Source organism: Mustelus asterias, chromosome 7, assembly GCF_964213995.1.
Source record: "Mustelus asterias chromosome 7, sMusAst1.hap1.1, whole genome shotgun sequence".
In the NCBI taxonomy this organism is placed as follows: domain Eukaryota; kingdom Metazoa; phylum Chordata; class Chondrichthyes; order Carcharhiniformes; family Triakidae; genus Mustelus; species Mustelus asterias.
In genome coordinates this window covers 35,867,259-35,892,406 of record NC_135807.1, presented here as the reverse complement: position 1 = coordinate 35,892,406, position 25,148 = coordinate 35,867,259, and the positions used below count along the sequence as shown (strand labels likewise).

The following is a 25,148-nucleotide window of genomic DNA, read 5'->3' as shown; positions in this document are numbered from 1 at the left end:
GTGGAGATGCCGGCGTTGGACTGGGGTAAACACAGTAAGAGTTTTAACAACACCTGGTTAAAGTCCAACAGGTTTATTTGGTAGCAAATGCCATCAGCTTTCGGAGCGCTGCTCCTTCGTCAGATGGAGTGGAAATCTGGTTTGAGAGCAGATTTCCACTCCATGTGACGAAGGAGCAGCGCTCCGAAAGCTAATGGCATTTGCTACCAAATAAACCTGTTGGACTTTAACCTGGTGTTGTTAAAACTCTTACTGGCTTTGGATTGACCAGTGGCTGTTTGAGGCTGGACCTCCTGTTCCTAAGGGGAAGGGGTGGTGCAGTGGTATTGTCACTGGGCTAGTAAGCGAGAGAACAGTTTAATGCCCTGGCGACCCCGGTTCGAATCTCGCCACAACAGAGGGTGGAATTTGAATTCAATAAAAAATCTGGAACTAAAAATCTAACTATGACCATGAGACCATTGTCAGTTGTTGTAAAAGCCCATCTCATTCACTAATGTCCTTTAGGGAAGGAAATCCGCCATCCTTACCTGGACTGGCCGATATGCGACTCCAGCGATGTGGTTGACCCATTAGTGCTCTCTGAAATGGACTAGCAGACCACTCAGTTGAAGAGAAATTAGGGATGGGCGATAAATGCAACACTCCAGGATAAAGCTCTGGGGACCCGGGTTTGAATCCCACCATGGCAGATGGTGAAATTTGAATTAAATTTTAAAAATCTGGAGTTAAAAAAAATCTGATGATGACCATGAAACCTTGTTGATTGCCATGAAAACCCATCTGCTTCACTAATGTCCTTTAGGGAAGGAAATCTGCTGTCCTTACCTGGTCTGGCCTACATGTGACTCCATATCCATAGCAATGTGGTTGACTCTTAAAATTCCCACTCAAGAACACTTAGGGATGGACTAGTGATGTCCACATCCCAAGAATTTAAAAAAGTGATTGAGTTCTGTGGATGCCTGCTGTGCAAGATATAGAATTGATAGGATGTTATGCACTTGTGCACTTAGGGATCTGGATGAAGAAACAATAAAAAAGGAAGCCAAAACACTTGCAAAATTCCATCATCAAAACATCGTGCATTACTACAATTCCTGGATCGACACATCTTCATCACGGTACGTTGAGTTCAACAACCATTTAGCTAATGGAGTTTTTCTAATATAGTCGTTATCCTATGAAAAATCAGGAGTGGTTTACACACACCTCTCAATCCATCTATTAAAATATATCCCCTGTTCAGCATGCAGATCTTGTATTGAAAACACCAGGGGCGGGATTTTCCAGCCACACTCGCTCCAAAACCGAAAAATCCTGCCCACGGTCAACAGACCTTTGCATGGGCCGTTCCCCACCTGCTACAATTCCCGTGGCGGGTGGGGTGGTAAAATTCTGCCCCCCGCCCCCCCCCGCCTGCCCCCTCCAGGTGATTGTTTTGTTCAACCTCTGTTCTATCCATCAGAGTGGCAAAGACATTGAATGTTCTTCTGGCTAAGATGATGGAGGCAAAAGACCATTAATTCTTCCAAAACATCCATACTGTCTTGAGGTTGCTTTCCCAAGTGCTTACCAGTTTTTGGTTGTACCTAAGACTATAAATGATTGAGATCTATCCTTGACGGTCTCCTATTTCTCCTTTATATGGTCACTGTTCCTCATGGACATCATTTGTTTTCACATGTAAGATGATGACACCCAGCTCTACCTGGCCACCACTGCTCTCGACTGCTCTACTGTTGCTTTTGACGTCATATTCATGCCATTGTGAAGACCACTTATTTCTGCTGCCGTAACAACATCTGATTTTGCCACTGTCTCAGCTTAACTGTTGCTGAAAGCCCCATTCATGCCTTTGTTACCTGTAGACATGGCTATTCCAATGCAGACCTGATGGGTCTTCCCCATTCTTCCCTCCATAAACTTGAGGTCATCCAAAACTTTTCTTGACAGACACATGAATAGAAGGATATAGCAAGGAATAGAGGATACAGACCACATCGACACAAAAGGACTTTGGTTTAGAAAGGCATCGCTGTCCCTGCCACACAGTGTGTTTTAACCCTCACACAGTGGACAAAGAACTGCGAGTCAACTTCTTGTTAATACAGTAATATTTATTCACACACACAATTAATGTTAATCAACCACACAATCACTGCTAAGTTGTTTTACAAAAAACTGAAGTTCATGTCCAATACTAGACCTTGACTAAACTTTTGCATGACTGGCAAATACCCAGGCAGATATTGGCCTTTATCCGCGTGTTGGTCTTTGTAGCCCTCGGTGTAGTCTGTCCTGATACTCTGGCTCTGGTCTTCCTTCCATTGTTGGTGTGGTGGCTTTTCTTGTGGTGGCAGTTGCTGGTGGTGGTCACCATTGTTCTGTTCCTGTCTCTTCCTCGTCCTTGTGGTCGTGTCATTTGTGAGAGAGAGAGAGTTCCTTCCGTTGTGCAGCATTTTTTATCCTTCATTGGTTTTGCGCCCTTTTGGGCGGTCTCTTGATTATTACCAATCAATCAATCAGGGTTTGATCACCCTGATCGATAGAGTCCAGTCAGGTGCTGCCACACCAATCTCTGAGTGCATACCCAACGGCCATGCCTGTAGGTGCTGGAGGCACGTAGGTTGCATACCTCCCTCCCAAATAAGGGATTCAGGTGCCTCTTCATCTGATAAATATGTATGAGTGATTTTTGTCTTTGGAATGGCCTATTTCCTGTGTATTCTATAGTCTGGAGCTGCAGCCTATTTATCTCTGTCATGTAAGGCTGCAGCCTGTCTGTTTCTGTACTTGGACAACTATCCCAGCGTACTTTGTAAATCGCCATCTTAGGTGGCCCGTTTGGCCACAGCGCCATGTGTCGGCGCGGGCTTGTTGGGCTGAAGGACCTGTTCCCATGCTGTACTATTCTTTGTTCTCCGCTGCTTCTGTCCCAACTTGCACCAAATCCCAATCCCCTATCACTCTTGAGCTTATTGACTTACATCTTGATGTTAAAATTCTCATTTTAGTTTTCAAATTCCTTCATGGCCTCACCCCTTTGTATCTTTGTAATCTCCTTCAGACCGACAACCTTCTGAGATATCTACACTCCTCTAATTCTGGCCTCAAGTGCATCCTGATTTTAATTGTTCCCCCACTGAAACCTGCACCTTCAGTTGTCTTGACCCGAACCTCTGGAATACCTCTCCTCCATGCCCCCCACTCCAAACTATATCTCTGCCTATCCACCTTGCTTTCCTCCTTTAAAACCCACCTCTTTTACCAAGCTTTCATCTCCTTATGTGGTTTGGTTTCAGACCATGTTCAGTGTACAATGCTGCTGCGAAATGCTTGGGGATGTTTTATGTAGATAAAAACGATTGTTGGGTTCTCAACAATTTCAATGAACATTTGGTATTTGTGATGGATCAATTGAAGCTCTCAAGACTAAGATTGATTAATTAAAAGAACACAAGAACACAAGAACTGGGAGCAGGAGTAGGCTATCTGGACCCTCGAGCCTGCTCCGCCATTCAATAAGATCACGGCTGATCTTTTTGTGGACTCAGCTCCACTTACCCGCCCGCTCACCATAACCCTTAATTCCTTTACTGTTCAAAAATGTATCTATTCTTGCGTTAAAAACATTCAATGAGGTAGCCTCAACTGCTTCACTGGGCAGGGAATTCCACAGATTCACAACCCTTTGTGTGAAGAAGTTCTTCCTCAACTCAATCCTAAATCTGCTCTCCCTTATTTTGAGGCCATGCCCCTAGTTCTAGTTTCACCCGCGAATGGAAACAACTTCCCTGCTTCTATCCTATCTATCCCCTTCATAATCTTATATGTTTCTATAAGATCTTCCCTCATTCTTCTGAATTCCAATGAGTATACCCCAGCCTACTCAGTCTCTCCTCATAAGCCTATCCTCTCAACTCCAGAATCAACCTAGTGAATCTCCTCTGCACCCCCTCAGTTCCAGTATATCCTTTTTCAAGTAAGGAGACCAAAACTGTACACAGTACTCCAGGTGTGGCTTCACCAGAACCTTATAAAACCTCGCTGTTTTTAAACTCCATCTCTCTAGCAATGAAGGACAAAATTCTATTTGCCTCCTTAATTACCTGCTGCACCTGCAAACCAACTCCTTGTGATTCTTGCACAAGGACGTCCAGGTCCCTCTGCACAGCAGCATGCTGCAATTTTTTACCGTTTAAATAATAGTCCATTTTGCTGTTGTTCCTACCAAAATGGATTACCTCAATTTACCAACATTGTTCTCCATCTGCCAGACCCTCGCCCACTCACTTAGATTACCTATATCCCTTTGCAGATTTTTAGCATCCTCTGCACACTTTGCTCTGGCACTCATCTTAGTGTCATCTGCGAATTTTGACACACTACACTTGGTCCCCAATTCCAATTCATCTATGTAAATCGTAAACAATTGCAGTCCCAACACTGACCCCTGAGGCACACCACTAGTCACTGATCGCCAACCAGAAAAACACCCACTCTTTGCTTTCTGTTAGTTAACCATTATGTGGGGTAAGTTTACAAAGAGATATGAATCAAAGATTAAAAGGTACAGATCAGTAATGATCTAATTTGAATAGAATAGTGGAACTAGCTCAATGGGATGAATGGCCTTTTCCAATATTCCTATTTTTATTCCACCTTGGGCTAATAAGTGGCAAGTAACATTTGTGCAACACAAGCGCTAGACAATGACCATCTCCCATTGACATTCAATAGTATTAACATTGCTGAATCCCCCACAATCCACATCCTGGGCGTTACCATGGACCAGAAACTGAACTGGACCAGTCATGTAAATACTGTGGCGACTGGAGCAGGTCAGAGGCTGGGAATTCACCTCCTGACTCTCCAAAGTCTATCCACCACTGATAAGACACAAGTCAGGAGTGTGATGGAATACATTACATTTGCCAAGATGAGTGCAGCTCCAATGGCACTCAAGAAAGCAGCTCACAGCCACCTTTTCAAGGGCAAGTAGGGATGGGCAACAAATGCTGGCCTTGTCAGCAATGCCCAAATCCCTTGAAAGAATAAAAAATAAATACAATGTTCTTGCTCAGAGGTAGGAATGTAGGCAACTTGGGATGATTGACATACTTTTGTATGTCAATGAAAGGAGGAGTTCACACGAAGAGGATAGAATGGTCCTTGGAGTTTAAGCATGAAAATTAGTCTTCATCACTGGAAGCGATTAAGGTAATTTGAATCGATACTACCTATTTTGAGAGAACTGTAAATAAGTATCCCCTCATTAGAAAGCCTTTCTTCAGAAAATTTTATCAATAGTGGAAGACGGCTTCATTTGCGGAATACGTTTCCCTATAAATTCTGGGGATTCATTTAAGGAAGGTAAAAGGATGTGGGACTAATTTAGGGGGGAGACGATGTCTTAGTGGTGTTATCGCTAGACTAGTAATCCAGAAACTCAGCTAATGTTCTGGGAACCCGGGTTCGAATCATATCACGGCAGATGGTGGAATTTGAATTCAATAAAAAAAATCTGGAATTAAGAATCTACTGATGACCATGAAACCAGTGTTGATTGTCGGAAAAACCCATCTCGTTCACTAATATCCTTTAGGGAAGGAAATCTGCCATCCTTACCTGGTCTGGCCTACATGTGACTCCAGCGCCACACCAATGTGGTTGACTCTCAACTGCCCTCTAAGACCAAAGAACAAAGAAAATTACAGCACAGGAACAGGTCCTTCGGTCCTCCAAGCCTGCACCGACCATGCTGCCCAACTGAACTAAAACCCCCGACCCTTCCGGGGACCGTACCCCTCTATTCCCATCCTATTCATGTATTTGTCCAGACGTCCCTTAAAAGTCACTATCGTATCTGCTTCCACTACCTCCCCCAGCAGTGAGTTCCAGGCACCCACCCTCTGTGTAAAAACTTGCCTCGTTCATCTCCTTTAAACCTTGCCCCTCGCACCTTAAACCTATGCCCCCCCAGTAATTGATCGTCCAATGCCCTGATATGGTCAGCAAAGGGATCCTTTATGGCCAGGTTACTGTCCGTTTTCACACCCAGCAGACTTTGGCAATCTATGACCGATTTGGTCGGCTGATGTACAGAAATGAAGGGCTGCCAAAAGATGTCTTGGAATATGTGGTCTTTGAAAGACATTTAACCAATTCCTATGATTTATGACGAATGCATGTGCCTGCTTGGGCTCCTCACAAAGATCCTATCATTCAGACAATTATGATTCCTGGACCCAAACTCGAGCCAGAGAAGAGATTGAGGTGAAGAATATTGAGATCCCCAAACCTGAATCTGTACAGTGGAACAAGTGAAGAACTGTGCAGAAACTGAGAGACTGAAAATCATGTTTGAGCTTTGCTGTTTGCACTGGGCATCATGTGTCATGATGTGGAGATGTTGGACTGCGGTAAGCACAGTAAGAAATCTCACAACACCAGGTTAAAGTCCAACACGTTTATTTGGTAGTACAAGCTTTTGGAGCACTGCCCTTCATCAGGTGAGTGGAAGTTGTGTTCACAAACAAGGCATATATAGACACAAACTCAATTTACAAGATAATGGTTGAAATGCGAGTCTTTACAGGTAATCAAGTCTTAAAGGTACAGACAATGTGAATGGAGAGAGGGTTAAGCATAGGTTAAAGAGATGTGTATTGTCTCCAGCCAGGACTTCTGACCGTCATGTGTCATTCAGTGCAGTGGACACAAGGTTCTACACACCTCGCCATCGTTTGATTATCAGCTTAGTCTGCTTATAAACTGGACAATGTCAATTTCTCTCCAACAAGAGTCAACGTATATCACACACATCATCAAGCCCAGATACACTTAACCATGAAATCAGCAGCTGAATTCTCTTACCCATTCTAATCTTTGAGCTGACTTCTTTCATTTTTTGAAATTATCCTGAGTTCTTATTTCTAAGGGCAATAAATGATGGCATCCACGGCCCACGAATGAATTTTTTAAAAATTGGATCGCTCTTTCAAAGAAAAACATATGATGGGCTGAATGGATTCCTTACATTCTGTGGTTCTACAATTAAAATATGATTTTGGATTGTTTTAATTAGGAAGGTTAAATATCTCTGCATTCAAATGGAGTTGTGCAAGAAGACACTGAAGGAGTGGTTAAAAAACATCGACGTTAATGAACTGGAAAGGCATCGACATCAAATCATCTATCAGATCAGTGTTGGCTTGGTTTACATTCACAGTCAAAATTACATCCATCGGGATTTGAAGGTAGGAATTGCCCTGTTTAGTGATGAGACCATCATAGTGCTCATAGTTCAATTTCCTGCCTTCACTCATTGGCCTGGTTCACAAACAAAGAAGGTGTAACAGACCTAAGAGCTTTATCCAGCAGAGATTATCACCTTCAAAAAAAGAAGAAAATTGACAACAGTGTTTTTGATCTGATGTCCCCCCTCCGATGTTCTTGACCTGACATTCCTAATTTAATGTTCTTGTTCTGCTGTTCCTGCTCTAATGTTCTTGATCTGACTTTCCTGACCTGATAACTCCATATTTATATTCCTCTTCTTTCCCAAAAGCCTGCCAATATCTTCTTTGCATCAGACGGAAAGATCAAGATTGGAGACTTTGGGCTTGTTACATCCTGGAAGAGAAACGGGTCTGATCAGTTTTGTCGGTCACCAGAAACTGGAACCCGTTTATACATGGCACCAGAACAGGTACTTTGGAGATGTCCACTTGTTAAGATTGGCCAGGCATGTTAGATATTTGGGCTGTTCTCCACATAGAGAGAATCAAGATATTCAAAGGATGTTCCTTCAATGCTTCTCACACCATGCTTAAGAGTTTCGAAAGTAAGCTACTCAGGCAATGGTCTAGTGGTATTATCGCTCGAATATTCATCAAGAAACTCAGTTAATGTTCTGGGGACCCAGGTTCGAATCCAGACAGATGGTGGAATTTGAATTCAATAAAAAAATCTGGAACTAAGAATCTACTGATTGATGACCGTGAAACCAGGGGGAAAAACCCACCTGGTTCAACAATGCCCTTCAGGGAAGGAAATCTGCTGTCCTTACCTGGTCTGGCCTGCATGTAACTCCAGAGCCACAGTAATGTGGTTGACTCTCAACTGCTCTCTGAAATGGCCCAGCAAACCACTCAGTTCAAAGGCAACTAGGAATGGGCAATAAATGCTGGCCAGCCAGCAACACCCATGTCCCACGAATGAATAAATAAAAATAAATCCAATGTAGAGTTTACATGTCGGTCGATGTAGGACAGGCATTACACCAGCTCCATATTGATCGACAGGCATTACACCAACTCCATATTGATCGTCGCTGCTTCTGCAATTTTCAGAAAAACATTATAGCAGGCCCTGAGAACATCCACATGGATATAATGGCCGGAATTTTACTGTCTCGCTCACCACGTGAGTCGGAGCAGGATGAGGGCCAGACAATGGAAAGGTCCGTTGACCTCGTGTGGGATTTTATGGTTTCGGGATGAGCGAGGCCTTAAAATCCCACCCAATGCCATACAATATATAGTGCATGGTGGTGAGTCGTAATTTTGTTGGACTAGTAATGCTTTGTACCAATTTTCCACTGGGGTTGCACCAGGTGAATGATCCTGTCTTCTGTTTCCCCACTTTGGAGTTTATGTTGTTTTCTTGGAGTGTCATGTCCCACTTACGTAAGTTGATTTATACCTGTAGGTTGGCATATTCAAAGTTTATGGTTTTATTTGTTTGCTGTGGGATATGCGCATTGCTGGGAAGATCAGCATTTATTTTCCATCCCCAATTGCACTTGAGAAGATAATGATGACCTGCGGTCTTGAACCATTACAGTCAGGTACTCCCACATTGCTGTTGGGGAAAGGGAATACCAGGATTTGACCCAGCAACTGTGAATGAAGGAATGGCACAATATATTTCCACGTTAGGATGGTGTGTGACTTGGAGTGGACCCTGCTGGTGGTGGTGTTCTTGTACACCTGTTGCCCTTGTTCTAGGTGATAGAGGTTGAGGGCGCAATCTTGTCTCGCTGGTCAATCGGCGTGGTGAGCCAGTAAAATCAGGTGAGAGCGGAAAAATTGGGATCACGCCTGATTTTTCACCTCTGGTGATGTTACCGGCACTGATTGCTGGTGAAATTGGCTTTTTCCCAGGAAGGGTGCAATCATCCATGCCCTTATCTGCTCGCTGGTCAAGGTCCTCACTAGCGAAGATCACGTATGGTCCCCACCAACAGGGACCAGACGTGATGGCCTCACCGGTGGGAACGGAGGCCATTGAAACCCGGGTGGTCGGGGGCAGGGCCGGACAACTTCAGGAATGCGGGCACCCAGAACCTGCTATATTTTAATGACAACTAAAGATAATTTCATGGTCTTCATTACTGAGATGAGCTTCCAATCCAATTTAAATTCCACCAGCTGTCATTGTGGGATTTGAACCAATGTCCCCAAAACATTACCCTGGACATATGGACTACAAGTCCAGTACATAAGATCACCACCATGCCACTTTGGTAAGTAGGATGCATCCTTACAGAAGAGAATGTGCACTCTGCATCGGGCAAGTAGCAACTCTAGAAGTTTTCTTTGTCACTTACTTTGGAGACTGTTAAGCATGTTGGTGAGCTTCCTTTTCATGACAGAAACTCAACCTACTAAATAGTCACTACCTGATCCACACATTACCAACATTGAAACATGTTTTGCTTGTGCATTCAAGTGACGAATTATTAAGGAATGGGACCAACAGGACAAGGAGTATTCTCTGCACTGGATTTTTTACTTCCAATTTTTTATTCGTTGTGTTGTAGTTCTAAAGTAGATTTTTTTTAAATTTTGATTGTAGATGTCTGAAAAATACAACCACAAAGTGGATATCTATTCCTTGGGTCTTATATTATTTGAACTTATGTCACCTATCTTAACATTTGGAACAAATCATGAGAAGCAGAAGGTAAGATTTAATCAATAATATGTGCTGAATAAAAGAGAAAAGGCTTTCTGCTACTTAGTTCTCCCTTTCTCCCTCAAGATGCAAAGTCATGGGTCTTTAGCAACCTCACCGAAGTGCCCATTCTTTATGTGAGATGGTGAGTGTTGGCAGACTGTGTGAATATCACGACATTGCCAATCTGAGTTTATATAGAGCTGACATGTACACAGTTTCTAGCAGGAGCTACTAGCTTGTGTCCAGGTGTGATGTCAGGTGGCAACTGGTCCAATTTGGGTAAGAATTGGTGAGGACTGGTATTCCGGAATGTGGTGTTAAGTGATGACTGGTACAGATTGAGTTTCAGTTCGGTATTAAGCAAGGTTTGGTACAGATTAGGTCTGAATGAGGATTGATACAAATTGTGTCTGGGTTTAACATTAGGCTGAAGTGGGTGATGTGATAGATAAGAACAAAGAAAATTACAGCACTGGAGCAGGCCCTTCGGCCCTCCAAGCCTGCAGCGACCATGCTGCCCAACTAAACTAAAACCCCCTACCCTTCCGGGACCATATCCCTCGATTCCCATCCTATTCATGTATTTGTCAAGACGCCCCTTAAAAGTCACTACTGTATCTGCTTCCACTACCTCCCCCGGCAACGGGTTCCAGGCACCCACTACTCTCTGAGCAAAAGATCTGCCTCATACATCTCCTTTAAACCTTGCCCCTCACACCTTAAACCTGTGCCCCCTAGTAATCAACTCTTCCACCCTGGGAAAAAGCTTCTGACTATCCACTCTGTCCATGCCTCTCATAATCTTGTAGACTTCTACCAGGTCGCCCCTCAACCTCCGTCGTTCCAGTGAGAACAAACCAAGTTTCTCCAGCCTCTCCTCATAGCTAATGCCCTCCATACCAGGCAACATCCTGGTAAATCTTTTCTGTACCCTCTCCAAAGCCTCCACATCCTTCTGGTAGGTGTGGCGACCAGAATTGAACACTATATTCCAAGTGCGGCCTAACTAAGGTTCTATAAGGCTGCAACAAGACTTGCCAATTTTTATACTCAATGCCCCGGCCGATGAAGGCAAGCATGCCGTATGCCTTCTTGACTACCTTTTTCACCTGCATTGCCACTTTCAGGATTGGTACAGATTAGGTCAGGGTGCAGGGTTGGGTGAGTACAGTCAGATTGGGTCTTGTTGCGTCCACAATATAAACTTATGAAGTTTAAGCTTGAAATGGACACTTGAATACAAAATGGAGTTTAGAAGTTGGGTGATGTTTTCTTTCCTACCAAGATATAACGATCAACAAGACTGAGTTAATCTTCCTGTCTGGACAAGTATTGACAAAGTCATTAAAATGTAAATGACCTTTCTGGACATATCACTCATCACAATGAAAAAGACCCTTCTTATGGTTAATGGCTGTCCTTCTCGAAATGATTAAACAGAATGAGCATGGGCACGGTTTCGGGTGGAGACTGGACTGTTTCTTAGGGTGGGATTTTCCGGCCGCGCTCGCCCCAAAACCAGAAAATCCCACCCGAGGTCAACGGGCCTTTGCATGGTCCCCCTTTCCCATGATTCCTGTGGCGGGCGGGACAGGAAAACTCCCTCCTTAGTGTTTTGAACACATAATGCCAAGATTAAAATCCATTATGTCACTGGGAAATAATGGATTTGTTTCCTTTGAGAATGATGACAAATGTTTAACTCACATCCTGCCAAGAATAACTACTTTCTTATCAACAGGTATGGGCTGAAGCAAAAGTTTGCAACTTCCCCATTCAATGTACAAGAGAGTTTCCCAAAGAGGTAAGATTATTGAAATGTAATTTTGAATTTGCTGAACTAAGACCTGACTATCATGTGATGATTATTGATACTTCTGGCTATAATTTTAGAATGGTTCATGGCTTTGAAATTATTTTATTTGCTTTGGCATACGTGTGTCTGGACTATGCCCATGGTTCTGTGAAAGGGAAATCATGTTTAACCAATTTATTGGAGTTCTCTGAAGAAGTAACAGGTGCCGTGGACAAAGGGGAACCAGTGGATGTACTTTACTTCGATGTTCCGAAGGCATTTGATAAGTTGCCTCATCAAAGATTATTGCAGAAAATAAAAGCTTGCGATGTAGAGGGTAACATGTTGATATGGATAGAAGATTGGCTAACTATCAGGAAACAGAGAGTAGGCATAAATGGGTGATTTTCTCGTTGGCATGATGTGATAAGTGGTGTGCCACAGAGATCAGTACTGTGTAAAGTATTTACAATATTTATAAGTGATTTGGATGAAGGGACCAGTGGTATGGGGTATTGCTAAATTTGCTGGTGACAGAAAGATAGGTCGGAACGTAAATTGTGAAGAAGATATAAGGAGGCTACAGAAAGATATAGATAGGTTTGGTGACTGGGCAAAGATCTGGCAAATGGAGTGTAATGTAGGAAAATGTGATGCTGTCCATTTTGGCAGGAAAAATAAAAAAGCATATTAACGAAATGGTGAGATATTGAAGAGCTCTGAGATGCAGAGGAATCTGGGTGTCCTCATGCATGAATCGCAAAAAGTCAGTATGTAGATGTAGCAAGCAATTAGTAAAATTAATAGAATGTTAACATTTATTACAAGGGAAATCAAATACAAAAGTAGAATTTATGCTTCAGTTATACAGTCATTGGTGAGACCACATTTGGAGTACCGTGTAAAGTATCGGTTTTCTTATTTAAAGAAAGATGTAAATGCATTGGAAAAAGTTCAGAGAAGATTTCCTCGAGAAATAAGTATGAATGGACAGGTTGTCTTATGAACATAAGAACATAAGAAATAGGAGCAGGAGTAGGCCATCTAGCCCCTCGAGCCTGCCCCGCCATTCAATAAGATCATGGCTGATCTGACGTGGATCAGTACCACTTACCCGCCTGATCCCCATAACCCTTAATTCCCTTACCGATCAGGAATCCATCCATCCGCGCTTTAAACATATTCAGCGAGGTAGCCTCCACCACCTCAGTGGGCAGAGAATTCCAGAGATTCACCACCCTCTGGGAGAAGAAGTTCCTCCTCAACTCTGTCTTAAACCGACCCCCCTTTATTTTGAGGCTGTGTCCTCTAGTTTTAACTTCCTTACTAAGTGGAAAGAATCTCTCCGCCTCCACCCTATCCAGCCCCCGCATTATCTTATAAGTCTCCATAAGATCCCCCCTCATCCTTCTAAACTCCAACGAGTACAAACCCAATCTCCTCAGCCTCTCCTCATAATCCAAACCCCTCATCTCCGGTATCAACCTGGTGAACCTTCTCTGCACTCCCTCCAATGCCAATATATCCTTCCTCATATAAGGGGACCAATACTGCACACAGTATTCCAGCTGCGGCCTCACCAATGCCCTGTACAGGTGCATCAAGCCATCCCTGCTTTTATATTCTATCCCCCTCGCAATATAGGCCAACATCCCATTTGCCTTCTTGATCACCTGTTGTACCTGCAGACTGGGCTTTTGCGTCTCATGCACAAGGACCCCCAGGTCCCTTTGCACGGTAGCATGTTTTAATTTGTTTCCATTGAGATAGTAATCCCATTTGTTATTATTTCCTCCAAAGTGTATAACCTCGCATTTATCAACGTTATACTCCATTTGCCATATCCTCGCCCACTCACTCAGCCTGTCCAAATCTCTCTGCAGATCTTCTCCGTCCTCCACACGATTCACTTTTCCACTTATCTTTGTGTCGTCTGCAAACTTCGTTACCCTACACTCCGTCCCCTCCTCCAGATCATCTATATAAATGGTAAATAGTTGCGGCCCAAGTACCGATCCCTGCGGCACGCCACTAGTTACCTTCCTCCAACCGGAAAAACACCCATTTATTATGAGGAAAGGCTGGACAGGCGAGGCTTGTATCTACTGTAGTTTAAAAGAGTAAGTAATACGGTAGCATAGTGGTTAGCGCTGCTGCTTTACAGCTCCAGGAACCTGGGTTTGATTCCCCGCTCGGGTCACTGTCTGAGTGGAGTTTGCACATTCTCCTCGTGTCTGCGTGGGTTTCCTCCGGGTGCTCCGGTTTCCTCCCACAGTCCAAAGATGTGCGGGTTAGGTTGATTGGTCAAGCTAAATTGCCCCTTAGTGTCCCGGGATGTGTAGGTTAGAGGGATTAGCGGGTAAATATGTAGGGATACAGGGATAGGGCCTAGGCGGGATTGTTGTCGGTGCAGACTCGATGGGCCGAATGGCCTCTTTCCGCACTGTAGGGTTTCTATGGTAATAACTTGATTGAAACATAGGGACCGGAAATCTCCAGTCATTCATGCCCCACCGCCGCTGCCAGCGAGAACGGAGAATTTGACACTCAGTCAAATCTTTGTTCATTGCAGCAGGACCGAGGAATCACAGCTGCAGGCGAGGTCAGAGAATCCGACCCATAAGATCCTGAAGGGACTTGACAGGATGGATGTAGAAAGGATGTTTCCTCTTGTGGGCGAATCTAGAATTTGGGGCTAATGTTGAAAATAAAAGGTTGCCCATTTAAGAGATGAGGAAAAATATTTCTCACAGATGGTTGTGAGACTTAAACTTCATCAAAAAGGTGGTTGAGGCAGAGTCTTTATGGCAGAAGTAGATAGATTCTTGATAAGCAAGGGGGTGAAAGGTCATTAGGGCTAGGTAAGAATGTGTGAAGTTGAGGTTTAAATTAGATCAGCCATGATTTTATTGAATGGAGGAACAAGCTCGAGGAGCCAAATGGCCTATCTGCCGCTAATTTGTAAATTTACATGTATGTATATTTGTATGTTGTCTCGGCAAGAAAATCCCAAAGATCCGCATTCTTTGAGTGAAGATATTTCTCTTCATCTCAGTCTCAAATGGTGGCCCTCTTATTTTGAGATTGGGGCTGTTTGTTTTTGGCGGTGTCTAACCTCCAAATCCATGAGTCTGCATTCACTTAATATTAAAATTGTTCTTTTGAGACTTTAAACAATAGGAGACAATCTAATGATATGACTTCGGAAACATTTATTAAGCAATGAAATGGAATACTTAACAAAGTTATGCAGCAACTTTACTGGCTTAACACGGTTCTTGCTTTTTTATTCAGGCTAGGCCACAAGGCAAAATGTGGGTGGGATTCTCCCAAAGAAATTCTAAGTGTCGAATTTGTGTAAAAACTGGAGTAAATCCTGCTGGTTTTTTTCAGCGGGAGTTTCAAATTGAATCTCCCACACTCTGTACACTGCTGAGTGCCTCAGCGTGAATCATGCGAAAAATCAGTGGGCAGGGCTTATTCCCACTGGAGAGGCCGGCAGTGTAGTGCTCAGCGGGCCACTGCACATCGACACATGCGCAATAACCCCGCACTGCCGCTCTCCCGATCGCTGGCCAGCCCTGCATCACTGCCCCTCCAACACCCTCCCCCGCCTCCACAGGCCAATCACTGGCCCCCCACTTAGGGCCAGCCTTGATTCCCCCCAGCCCCCGGCCCGCCTCGATCTCCCGCGCCCTTCTCCCACCAGACAGTCCCGATCTCCGCCTCCCCCTCTCCCCACAGCCCACCAGCAGACCCAACCCCCCTCCTCCTCTGCAGTCCCGACTCCCTCCGTCGCAGCCCCGACCCCCATCGGTGGCCGACCCCCTCTTCGCCCGCCCCCCCCCCCCCCCCCCCCCCCGGCACCTTGATGACCAGCCCCGATTGCTGGCCTCCCTCCCTCTGTCAATCAGACAGATTGCAGAACAGCAGCAGGCCCCCCGCCCCCACCGATCATCCCCCATTAGGCCGCACCCCTTTGGCACTGCCCGATGTCTGGTGGGCATTGCCACTTTGCCCCGGGGCAGTGCCAGAGGGCCAGGCTGGCACTGCCCGGAGGGGCACTCTCCCTTACCCCCGACTCCTGGGGGGAGGTGGGGGCCTCACTGTCCCCCCTTCACTCAAGCGGGGTCAGGCCGCCAGCTCCCCGTAAGTGGCGGGAGGGAGAGGTTAGCGGGCCATTGACTTCAGTCCCAAGCCCTCTAATCAAATGTAAACTATATGGAGATAATGATTTAAATAATTTATGTATCTCCGCACTGATTTGTGGCGCAGAGCTCCCGGTGCCTGAAATCCGGCAGCTGGAGGCAGTGCAGTGAGCTGGGAGAATCGCTCCCGTGGTGTCCCTCTCGCTCTATCGGTCTGTTCTGTCATGTTCTGCTCTCAACTAGAAAGCAGTCTGTTGACTTTAGTTTGAAATTCAGCATTTAAGAATCAACCACATTGCTGTGGCTCTGGAGTCACATGTAGGCCAGACCAGGTGAAGATGGCAGATTTCCTTCCCTCAAGGACATTCGTGAACCAGATGGGTTTTTATGACAATCAACAATGGTTTCATGATTATCATTAGACTTTTAATTCCAGATTTTTAAAAATCAAATTTTTACCATCTGCTGTGGTAGCAGCTGGTGTTTTTTTTAGCTCTTTCTCGGACACAGCTCATGTGCAGAATCAATGGTATTCTGAACTCTGATTAACTTGGAGAGTGCACAATCAATGCCTTATTGGTTTAAGTGGTATGGGATAGGTTTCTGATTCTTCTTTTCAGGGTGATGGTCATCTTCTGATGTCATCTCCCATTGACTCCCAACTGGCCCTCTAATGTTCAGTTACTTGTGGAACTGTCCCCCTCTTTCTAGCTTTCACTGTTATTTCATTACATTTTATGACTTTCCACTGAGGTAATTTTGGTACCCACTTTTTGAGATAAAAGAGGGTGTGATGCCAGTAATACTCGATGATTGGACTTATACTCCCAAGTGCCTCATTGATATATTGGTACCAATATTGCATATCTTGTAAAGCTCTCATTAAGACAGATAATTAAGAGTATGTTTAGGTTGAGGGAACCACATGCTGGTGTGGTGTACTAAAGTGATACTTGGTACAAGAATATTAAATGATTAATATACACAGAACTCAATGAGACACCAATTAGAAATAATAATTAAATCCAAACATCTCTATAACACCTCTTAGTTCTAGATTCTGCAGCCAGAAGTATCCTCTTAGCATCTACCCTATTGAGCCCCTTAAGAATTTGTGATCTTAGCCACCGTTCATGTCACACTCCCGCAGCAGAGAGGCCGGAAAATTTGGCGGCCAACCAAATCTCTTCACTGTAGAGGGATGGGAAAATCCTGCCAGCATAAACGGTGGTCAGATTCCGGCTTGAGTGTTTCATCCCTCATTTAAATTTGAGTGAATATAGGAATAGTCTACCCAAAGTCTCCTCATAGGACAATTCCCTCATCTCAGGAATCACTCTGGTGAACCTTTGTTGCACTCCCTTCAAGGAAAGTTTGCCAGATACAGAAACCAAAACTGTACTCCAGGTATGGTCTCACCAAGGCCCCATCCAACTGGAGTAATTCCTCTTTATTCTTATGCTCCAGTCCTTTGTATTATAGGTTAACACCCCATTTGTTCTCATAATTGCTTGCTTTATCTTCATTTTTTTTCTTTTATGGACTGTGGGCATCGTTGACGAGTCCAGCATATGTTGCCCATTCTTAACTTCACTTGAACTAAGTGACTCAATAGGACATTTTAAGCGTCAATCATATTGCTGTGGGTCTGGAGTCTTATGTAGGCCAGGCCAGGTAAGGTCAACAGATTTGTTTCCCTAAAGGATGTTAGTAAACCAGATGGAGCTGAGTGGGTTTATACAACAATCAATGCTGGTTCCATTGGTCACCATTACTGAGACGAGGTTTTAATTCCAGATTTTTTATGAATTGAATTTAAATTCCACCAGCTCCTGAAGTTAAATCTCACGGGATCCAGAGTGAGATAGCTAAATGGATACAAAATTGGCTTTGATGACAGAAGATAGAGGGTGATTATAGAAGGTTGTTTTTCAAACTGGAGGCCTGGGACCAGCGGTGTGCCTCAGGGATCGGTGCTGGGTCCACTGTTATTTGTCATTTATATTAATGATTTGGATGAGAATATAGGAGGCATGGTTAGTAAATTTGCAGATGACACTGGACAGTGAAGAAGGTTATCTTGGATTGCAACAGGATCTTGATCAATTGGGCCAGTGGGCTGACGAATGGCAGATGGGGTTTAATTTAGATAAATGCGAGGTGATGCATTTTGGTAGATTGAACCAGGGCAGGTTTGAACTCAGTTAATGGTAGGGCGTTGGGGAGAGTTACAGAACAAAGAGATCTAGGGGTGGAGTCACAGGTGGACAGAGTGGTGAAGAAGGCATTCAGCATGCTTGGTTTCTTTGGTCAAAACATTGAATACAGGAGTTGGGATGTTTTGTTGAAGTTGTACAAGACATTGGTAAGGCCACACTTGGAATACTGTGTACAGTTCTGGGCGCCCTATTATAGAAAGGATATTATTGAACTAGAAAGAGTGCAGAAAAGATTTACTAGGATGCTACGAAGACTTGATAGTTTGAGTTATAAGGAGAGACTGGATAGACTGAGACTTTTTCTCTGGAGTATAGGAGGCTGAGGGGCGATCTTACAGAGGTCTATAAAATAATGAGGGGCATAGATCAGCTAGATAGTCAATATCTTTTCCCAAAGGTAGGTGAGTCTAAAACTAGAGGGCATTGGTTTAAGGTGAGAGGGGAGAGGTACAAAAGGGTCCAGAGGGGGCTAATGTTTCGCACAGAGGGTGGTGAATGTATGGACCAAGCTGCCAAAGATAGTAGTCGAGGCGGGTACAATTTTGTCTTTCAAAAAGCGTTTAGACAGTTACATGGGTGAGATAGGTATAGAAGGATATGGGCCAAACGCAGGCAATTGGGACTAGCTTAGGGGTTTAAAAAAAAAGGATGGCATGGACAAGTTGGGCTGAAGGGCCTGTTTCCATGCTGTAAACCTCTATGACTCTAGGTGGAATTTGAACCTGTGTCCCCCAGTGATTCACCTGGATTGCTAGTGCAGTGACCACTATGACACCTCTCACCTGCATGTTAACTCTCTGTGATTTTGTGCACAAGGATATACAGATCCCACTCAATACAAACATTTTGTAGTCTCTTACCAGTCAAAAATGTTCTGTTTTCCTTCCAAGGTGGATAACTTCATGATTCCTCATATCAAATTCTATCTGCCAGTTCCTTGCCTACCCATTTAATCTGATGTCTGTTTTCAGCCTCGCTGCACCCTCCTTCCAGCTCTCTTTGTATTGCGACCCAACTTTGTATCGTTAGCAAGTATTGTGTTTGGTCCCCTCAACAAATTCATTTTGAGATATTACAAACAGCTGAGGCCCAAGCATTGTTTCCTGCATTAGCCCACGAGTTACAACTTGGTGACTCAAAAATGGCCTATCACTATCATTGGCCTTCTTCATAAGACTGTCACATTTCACAATGTAAAAAGGTCCAGCAAGCATTCAGTTAGGTTGTGCACTTGATATATTAATGTAACACTTTCAACTTAGACATTGAACAAACCATACATCATTACTACCCTGTGCTTTATCCAATCCACTCATTCAAGTGTTCAGTTATGTGATAAATATCAGGTGGGTTGCCAGAAAAGGCATCACAATTGGTTTTCGCCATCCATGGTAACAAAATTGCCCCAGGAACTGCTCTTGATAATTATCCACTGGCTAGGAGCATTGGTTTTCAAATGTTGTGCTGTTCCTCATATTTACATGCAACTGTTAAATCTGTATGTGCTTGTTTTGCTTTCTTGCAGACCGAACAGTTAAACACCATGCTGAATGCTGACCCAACCCAAAGGCCTGACGCTCTTCAAGTTCAGAACTTCATTCAGAATTTGTTTACTGAATGAACTTGGGTTGCTTCTTGCTAAAGGTGGAACTGCTGCTGTTCAGCTTCAAGCAAGAGAACACCATGCACTTGGAAAAGAAATGAAATTGAAATTTAAGAAGCAGCTCGTGCTTCCATATTCACAGCCTGTGCTCAGGAACCTACTTGCTTCTACTTTACCCAGACTCCTCAAATATCAGAGAACTCTGATTCCCCAAAGGGATTTTCATTCATTTGTTCAAAATCCAAGGTTGCTTAGACAGCAACTTCCAAACTCCCAACTTTTACCTTTACAGCTCTGCCAAAGTGTCATCCAGATTCGAAATGTTCGTTCTGTTCTCTCTCCACAGATGCCGTCAGACCAGCTGAGATTTTCCAGCATTTTCTGTTTCAGATTCCACCTTCCACAGTTATTTACCACTCATTTTTGTGCATCTTTAAGAGGTGTGGTTATGCTCCTATTAAGCACTGTTATTTTTAGGAGCAGGCTAGTCCTGGTTGCTGCATTGCTACAGGTTGACATGCCCCACCAATCACATGTAAATATTGACCACACAAGCTGCTTGGCCAGGGAGATGATCTATTGGCCAGGTATCAACGATAATGTGGCAACCATTGTTCAGACATGTCGAGCTCACCAGCCAAGCCAATGTCATAAAATATTCATTCCTCAGGAGAGTTCTGCACTCATGTTGATGAAGGTTACTATTAATTTGGGGCATGTCAACCTGTAGCAATGCAGCAACCAGGACTAGCCTGCTCCTAAAAATAACAGTGCTTAATAGGAGCATAACCACACCTCTTAAAGATGCACAAAAATGGGTGGTAAATAACTGTGGAAGGTGGAATCTGAAACAGAAAATGCTGGAAAATCTCAGCTGGTCTGACGGCATCTGTGGAGAGAGAACAGAGCGAACATTTCGAATCTGGATGACACTTTGGCAGAGCTGTAAAGGTAAAAGTTGGGAGTTTGGAAGTTGCTGTCTAAGCAACCTTGGATTTTGAACAAATGAATGAAAATCCCTTTGGGGAATCATCCGACAGTTACATGACATGCTGAGTTCTGCGGTGGCAAACACTTTTAGTGGATCCCATGTCAGATGATGAAGCGTGAAGCTAGACCCAAATCCTTTTCTTGATGATAAATTTATTTTCAGAATGCAACATCGCATATGACTGCCTCTTCCCTGAACAGTGTCCATGTAGTCTCCCTCTATAAGTGCTCCAAGCACTCAATTAAACAATGTCCTTTACCTGTGTGTCTTAAATATACAATTAACAACTGGAGGAGTGATTTCTAATAGTGGGCCTCAGCATACAGGGAATTTATTTCATGACGTGTCAGAAATAGAGTGTTATGCATACCATATCTTCACTTTGTAAACCATGTTCCAATTATTTTGTAGAATGTATGATTTGCATAGTCAAATTACTTATTACCAAATCCCAGCAGATGGGGCAAGACTTGCACATTGCTATACTCCATCTACATGCTCCAATTCCATCACCAGCCAAGCTTATGCTTGAGTGCCAGATCCATACTTTTTTAAAATTCATTCAAGGGATGTGGGTATTGCAGGCAGGGTCAGCATTTATTATCCATCCTTAATTACCCTCGAACTGAGTGGCTCGCAAGGCCATTTCAGAGAATATTTAAGAGTCAACCACCTTGCTGTGGATCTCGAGTCACATGTGGGCCAGACAGGTAAGGATGATAAATTTCCTTCCCTAAAGGACATTAGTGAACCAGATGGGTTTTTATGACAATCGACAATGGTTTTGCGGTCATCATTAGGCCTTCAATTCTAGATTTTTATTCAATTCAAGTTTCATCAACTGCCATGATGGGATTCAAACCTTGGTCCCCAGAGCATTACCCTGGGTCTCTGGATTAATAGTTCAATGACAATACCACTATGTCATCACCTCTCCATACTGATCTCACTAGTTTCCATCATTTCGTCTACTCTGACGTTAGGGATATTCTTTTGGAACAACAGGGGAAGATAAAAGAGATTACGTGATTGTCATGCTGGAAACAAATTTCCCAAATTAACAGTAGGACAATAAGGTCAGGATACAGAATCCTGGAGTACGACACAAATCTCCAGGTCTTGACCAAATGTACAAGGTTATTACTTCTACTGATGTTATTTTGCATCAACACAGAGGTCAGATCAATCCAGTCATGATTCCAGATCAATGGAAGACTATATAGCGATCCAGACAAGATCAAAGATGAAATCTTGGCAGAGTCTACTGAAGTCGGAAATTATACCTCTATAGGCTGGTATGAGTCAAAAATACAGTCAGGCTTTATTTTCATAAGCTTATGGGAGAACTTGACCCCTTGAAAGCGGAAGCCAAAGTTCTCACTGAACACAAGAAGCATGGATATTTATACATCAGGGTTCCCAATACAAGTCATGAAGCAAAGTCCAGTTAACAGTCCTTGATCGTAAATTATAGTTCCTTTAACAGCTTCTGATAGTCTTTGGATCATGGTTAGAAACCATCTGGTATCCTTGGGTCATAAAGCACAATTCTTCTGGTCGTTGCAGTCAAGGTGTCACCTCTGGTCCCCTGCTCTTCCCGCAGCGTTTCCTTTGAAGTGACTGAGTGACTGAGTGCCACTGTCCCAGTGGGAGTCCTCCTTCAAACGGCCATTCTCGCACTCTACCATTTGGTGGCTGCTTCCTCTGCTTAAATCACAGACAAGCCTCCGGGAAAGCCTCCTAACATCTATATTCAACTGTCTGTTTTATCAGAGTGATATAAACAAGCGAGAGAACCATGAACAAATGGCTTATACTAAAGGTAACAGATGAAAGACATGAACAAAGGCTTATGCTACTACCAGGAGCAATATAAAAAAGGGATGACTAGCCACAAGTAAACGATATGTTTATGATACATTCCAGATACAAAGTTCAACCTTTTAGGTACAAAATACATTGAGTACAAAAAACATTAACCCTTTCCCTTCTTCATCTGCACATTCCACTTCCACCGAGATGAATCCATGCAAATCTGCTCCGAATTCCAAGAAATGTTATCCAGTTTATAGAACAGCCCATTTGATTAAGTCCTTTTACATTATGGTGACTGATGATTCTACATGTTTGTGCCTTATACATCTATCTCTGTTTTATATTTCTTACATAGGCTGTCTAGGCCAGCATTTTCATTGTCCATCTATAATTACCCTTGAGAAGCTGATGGTGAGCCATCTTCTTGAACTGCTGCAGTCTGTGAGGTACACCAACAGTGCTGTTTGGAAAGGAGTTCCAAGATTTTGTCCCAGTGACAGTGAAGGAACGGCATGATAGTTTCTGGTCTGAATGGTGTGTGGCTTGGTGCGGAACTCGCAGTGATGTTCCCATGCAACTGCTGCCCTTGTCCTTCCAAGTGGTAGAGGTCATGGGTTTGGAAGGTGCTGTCAAAGGAGCCTTTGTGAGTCACTGTAGTCCATCTTACAGATGATGCACATTGCTGCCACTGTGCTTTGGTGGTGGAGGGAGTGAACATTTGTGGATGATGTATCAATCAAGTGGGCTACTTTGTCCTGAATGGTATTGGGCTTTTTGACTTGTTGGAGCTGCATTCAACCAAGCAAATGGAGAGTATTCTATCACACTCCTGACTTGTGCTTTGTAGATGATGGACAAGCTTTAGGGAGTCAATAGGTGTGTTGTTCTCCACGGATTTCTCAGTTTCTGACCAGCTCTTATAGTATTTTTAAAGCTGATGCAGTTCGGTTTCTGGTCAGTGGTGACCCTCAGGATTTTGATAGTGGGGTTTCAGCAATGGCGATGCTATTGAATGTCAAAGGGAAGATTCTCTCTCGTTCGAGATGGTTACTGCCTGGCACTTGTGTGGTGTGAATGTTACTTGCCACTCATCAGCCCAACCTGAATGTTGTCTCGGTCTTGTTGCATATAGACAGAGACTGCTTCAGTATAAGGATTCACGAAAGGTGGTGAACAGTGTGCAATCATCTGCACTTCTGACCTTATGATGGAGGAAAGTCATTGATGAAGCAGCTGAAGTTGGTTGGGACGAGGATGTTACCTACTATTGAACTGTATATAACTGACTTTTATCTGTTTGAGAGAGATATGTTTTTATTTGAAAAAAAAGGGATGTTTTGGTACATCTTTGAAAGGTGTGTTATGTTTCTAATGCACAACTGTGCAAGGTTGTGGTGTAACTCACCAGTGACTTTTGTATGTTGGAAGTCTGAGGAATGTACCTGTACAATGAAGATCTGTATGTACATGTAGAACCATCCTTGAATAAAGATCCACATTACTGTGTTATTAATCCTGTTTTTTGAGTGGTCAGTGCCTTGTGCATAGTAGTATAAGTTAAGAAAACACAACACCATTGAGTAGGACAATGGGGGCAAACACAGAAGAAAACCATCGCCTGCAGGTTCCCCTTCATGCCACATGCCAACCTGACTTGGAACTATATCACCATTTCTTCATCGTCACTGGGTCAAAAACCTGGACATCATGGTTGAGATGAACTATTGTGGTTCAAGGAAGCTCACCATCAGCTTCTCGAGCAATTAGGGATGGGCAACCAATCGTACGACAGCACTCTTCATGTCACAAAGCTTGAAAATCTCTAAACATGAAGAGTTAATATTTGTGCTAAGTTCAGAAAGTCTACTATGCAACCTACCCAAGTTCAGAACTGGCTATCCACGCCACAGCCAGAGCAATCAGAATTTTGACTAAATACAGCCCACAGTCCTGTAGGATGCAGAACGGAAAGGTACTGGTGTATGCCTATTCCTTACATGCTTCAGATTTTTCGTGGAGTACTTAAATCAGCGATAACCAACTTAGGTCAGTGAGTGGTCCTCCTTCATCTCAGTGGGCCACAAAATTGAAATTGGGCTCCTTCACTAACAACGACCCCATAAGTCAGATTAAGTACATTTAATAAACGAGTTATAGAAAATGCTTAATCATTATATATTAATAGACTTGTTACCAACTTCAAATGGTTAAAAACAAAAGAAATATTTATGCTTTGAACGCATGGCTCTCACAATCAAGGTTGTGTGCAATCAGCATGTACCTCACTTCACTTGCCTTTGCTTTCATACTGGTAGAAAAATAACTACACGGGTGGAATTCAGCAGATTATGGCAACCCTGCATTTGGGCAACGGTCAACAAAATGTCTTGTGGACTGCATTCAGAAGCCAGATGGGCTGAATATGGCCCCCGAGTCGCAGGTTGCCCACTACTTACTTAAGTGATTAAATTTATGCTTAATGCCTGTGGGAATGGTGTACTGGTTTGTATTTTTAATGTGATTTTAATTCCAACATTGTCTTTTATTATCCTGTCCACCATTTCCCTGTTACCTGCTGAATTTGTCTCCTTTTGTGACAACATGGTAGTTG

At 43.5% G+C, this 25,148-nt stretch overlaps 1 protein-coding gene across 2 annotated transcripts in view; it reads left to right on the top strand.

Moving 5' to 3' along the window:
- The window catches only part of LOC144495629 (serine/threonine-protein kinase Nek6-like), a 39,323-nt gene extending 15,470 nt beyond the window's left edge, over positions 1–23,853 (top strand). For both annotated transcript variants that reach the window (XM_078215862.1, XM_078215863.1), the window contains exons 6-11: positions 1,017–1,124; positions 7,091–7,262; positions 7,574–7,714; positions 9,865–9,972; positions 11,708–11,770; positions 19,654–23,853. In XM_078215862.1, the coding sequence (XP_078071988.1) occupies positions 1,017–1,124; positions 7,091–7,262; positions 7,574–7,714; positions 9,865–9,972; positions 11,708–11,770; positions 19,654–19,749 (688 nt within the window). In that variant the 3' untranslated portion in view covers positions 19,750–23,853. The remainder of the gene's footprint in view (positions 1–1,016; positions 1,125–7,090; positions 7,263–7,573; positions 7,715–9,864; positions 9,973–11,707; positions 11,771–19,653) is intronic.
- The last annotated feature ends 1,295 nt before the right edge of the window (positions 23,854–25,148 follow it).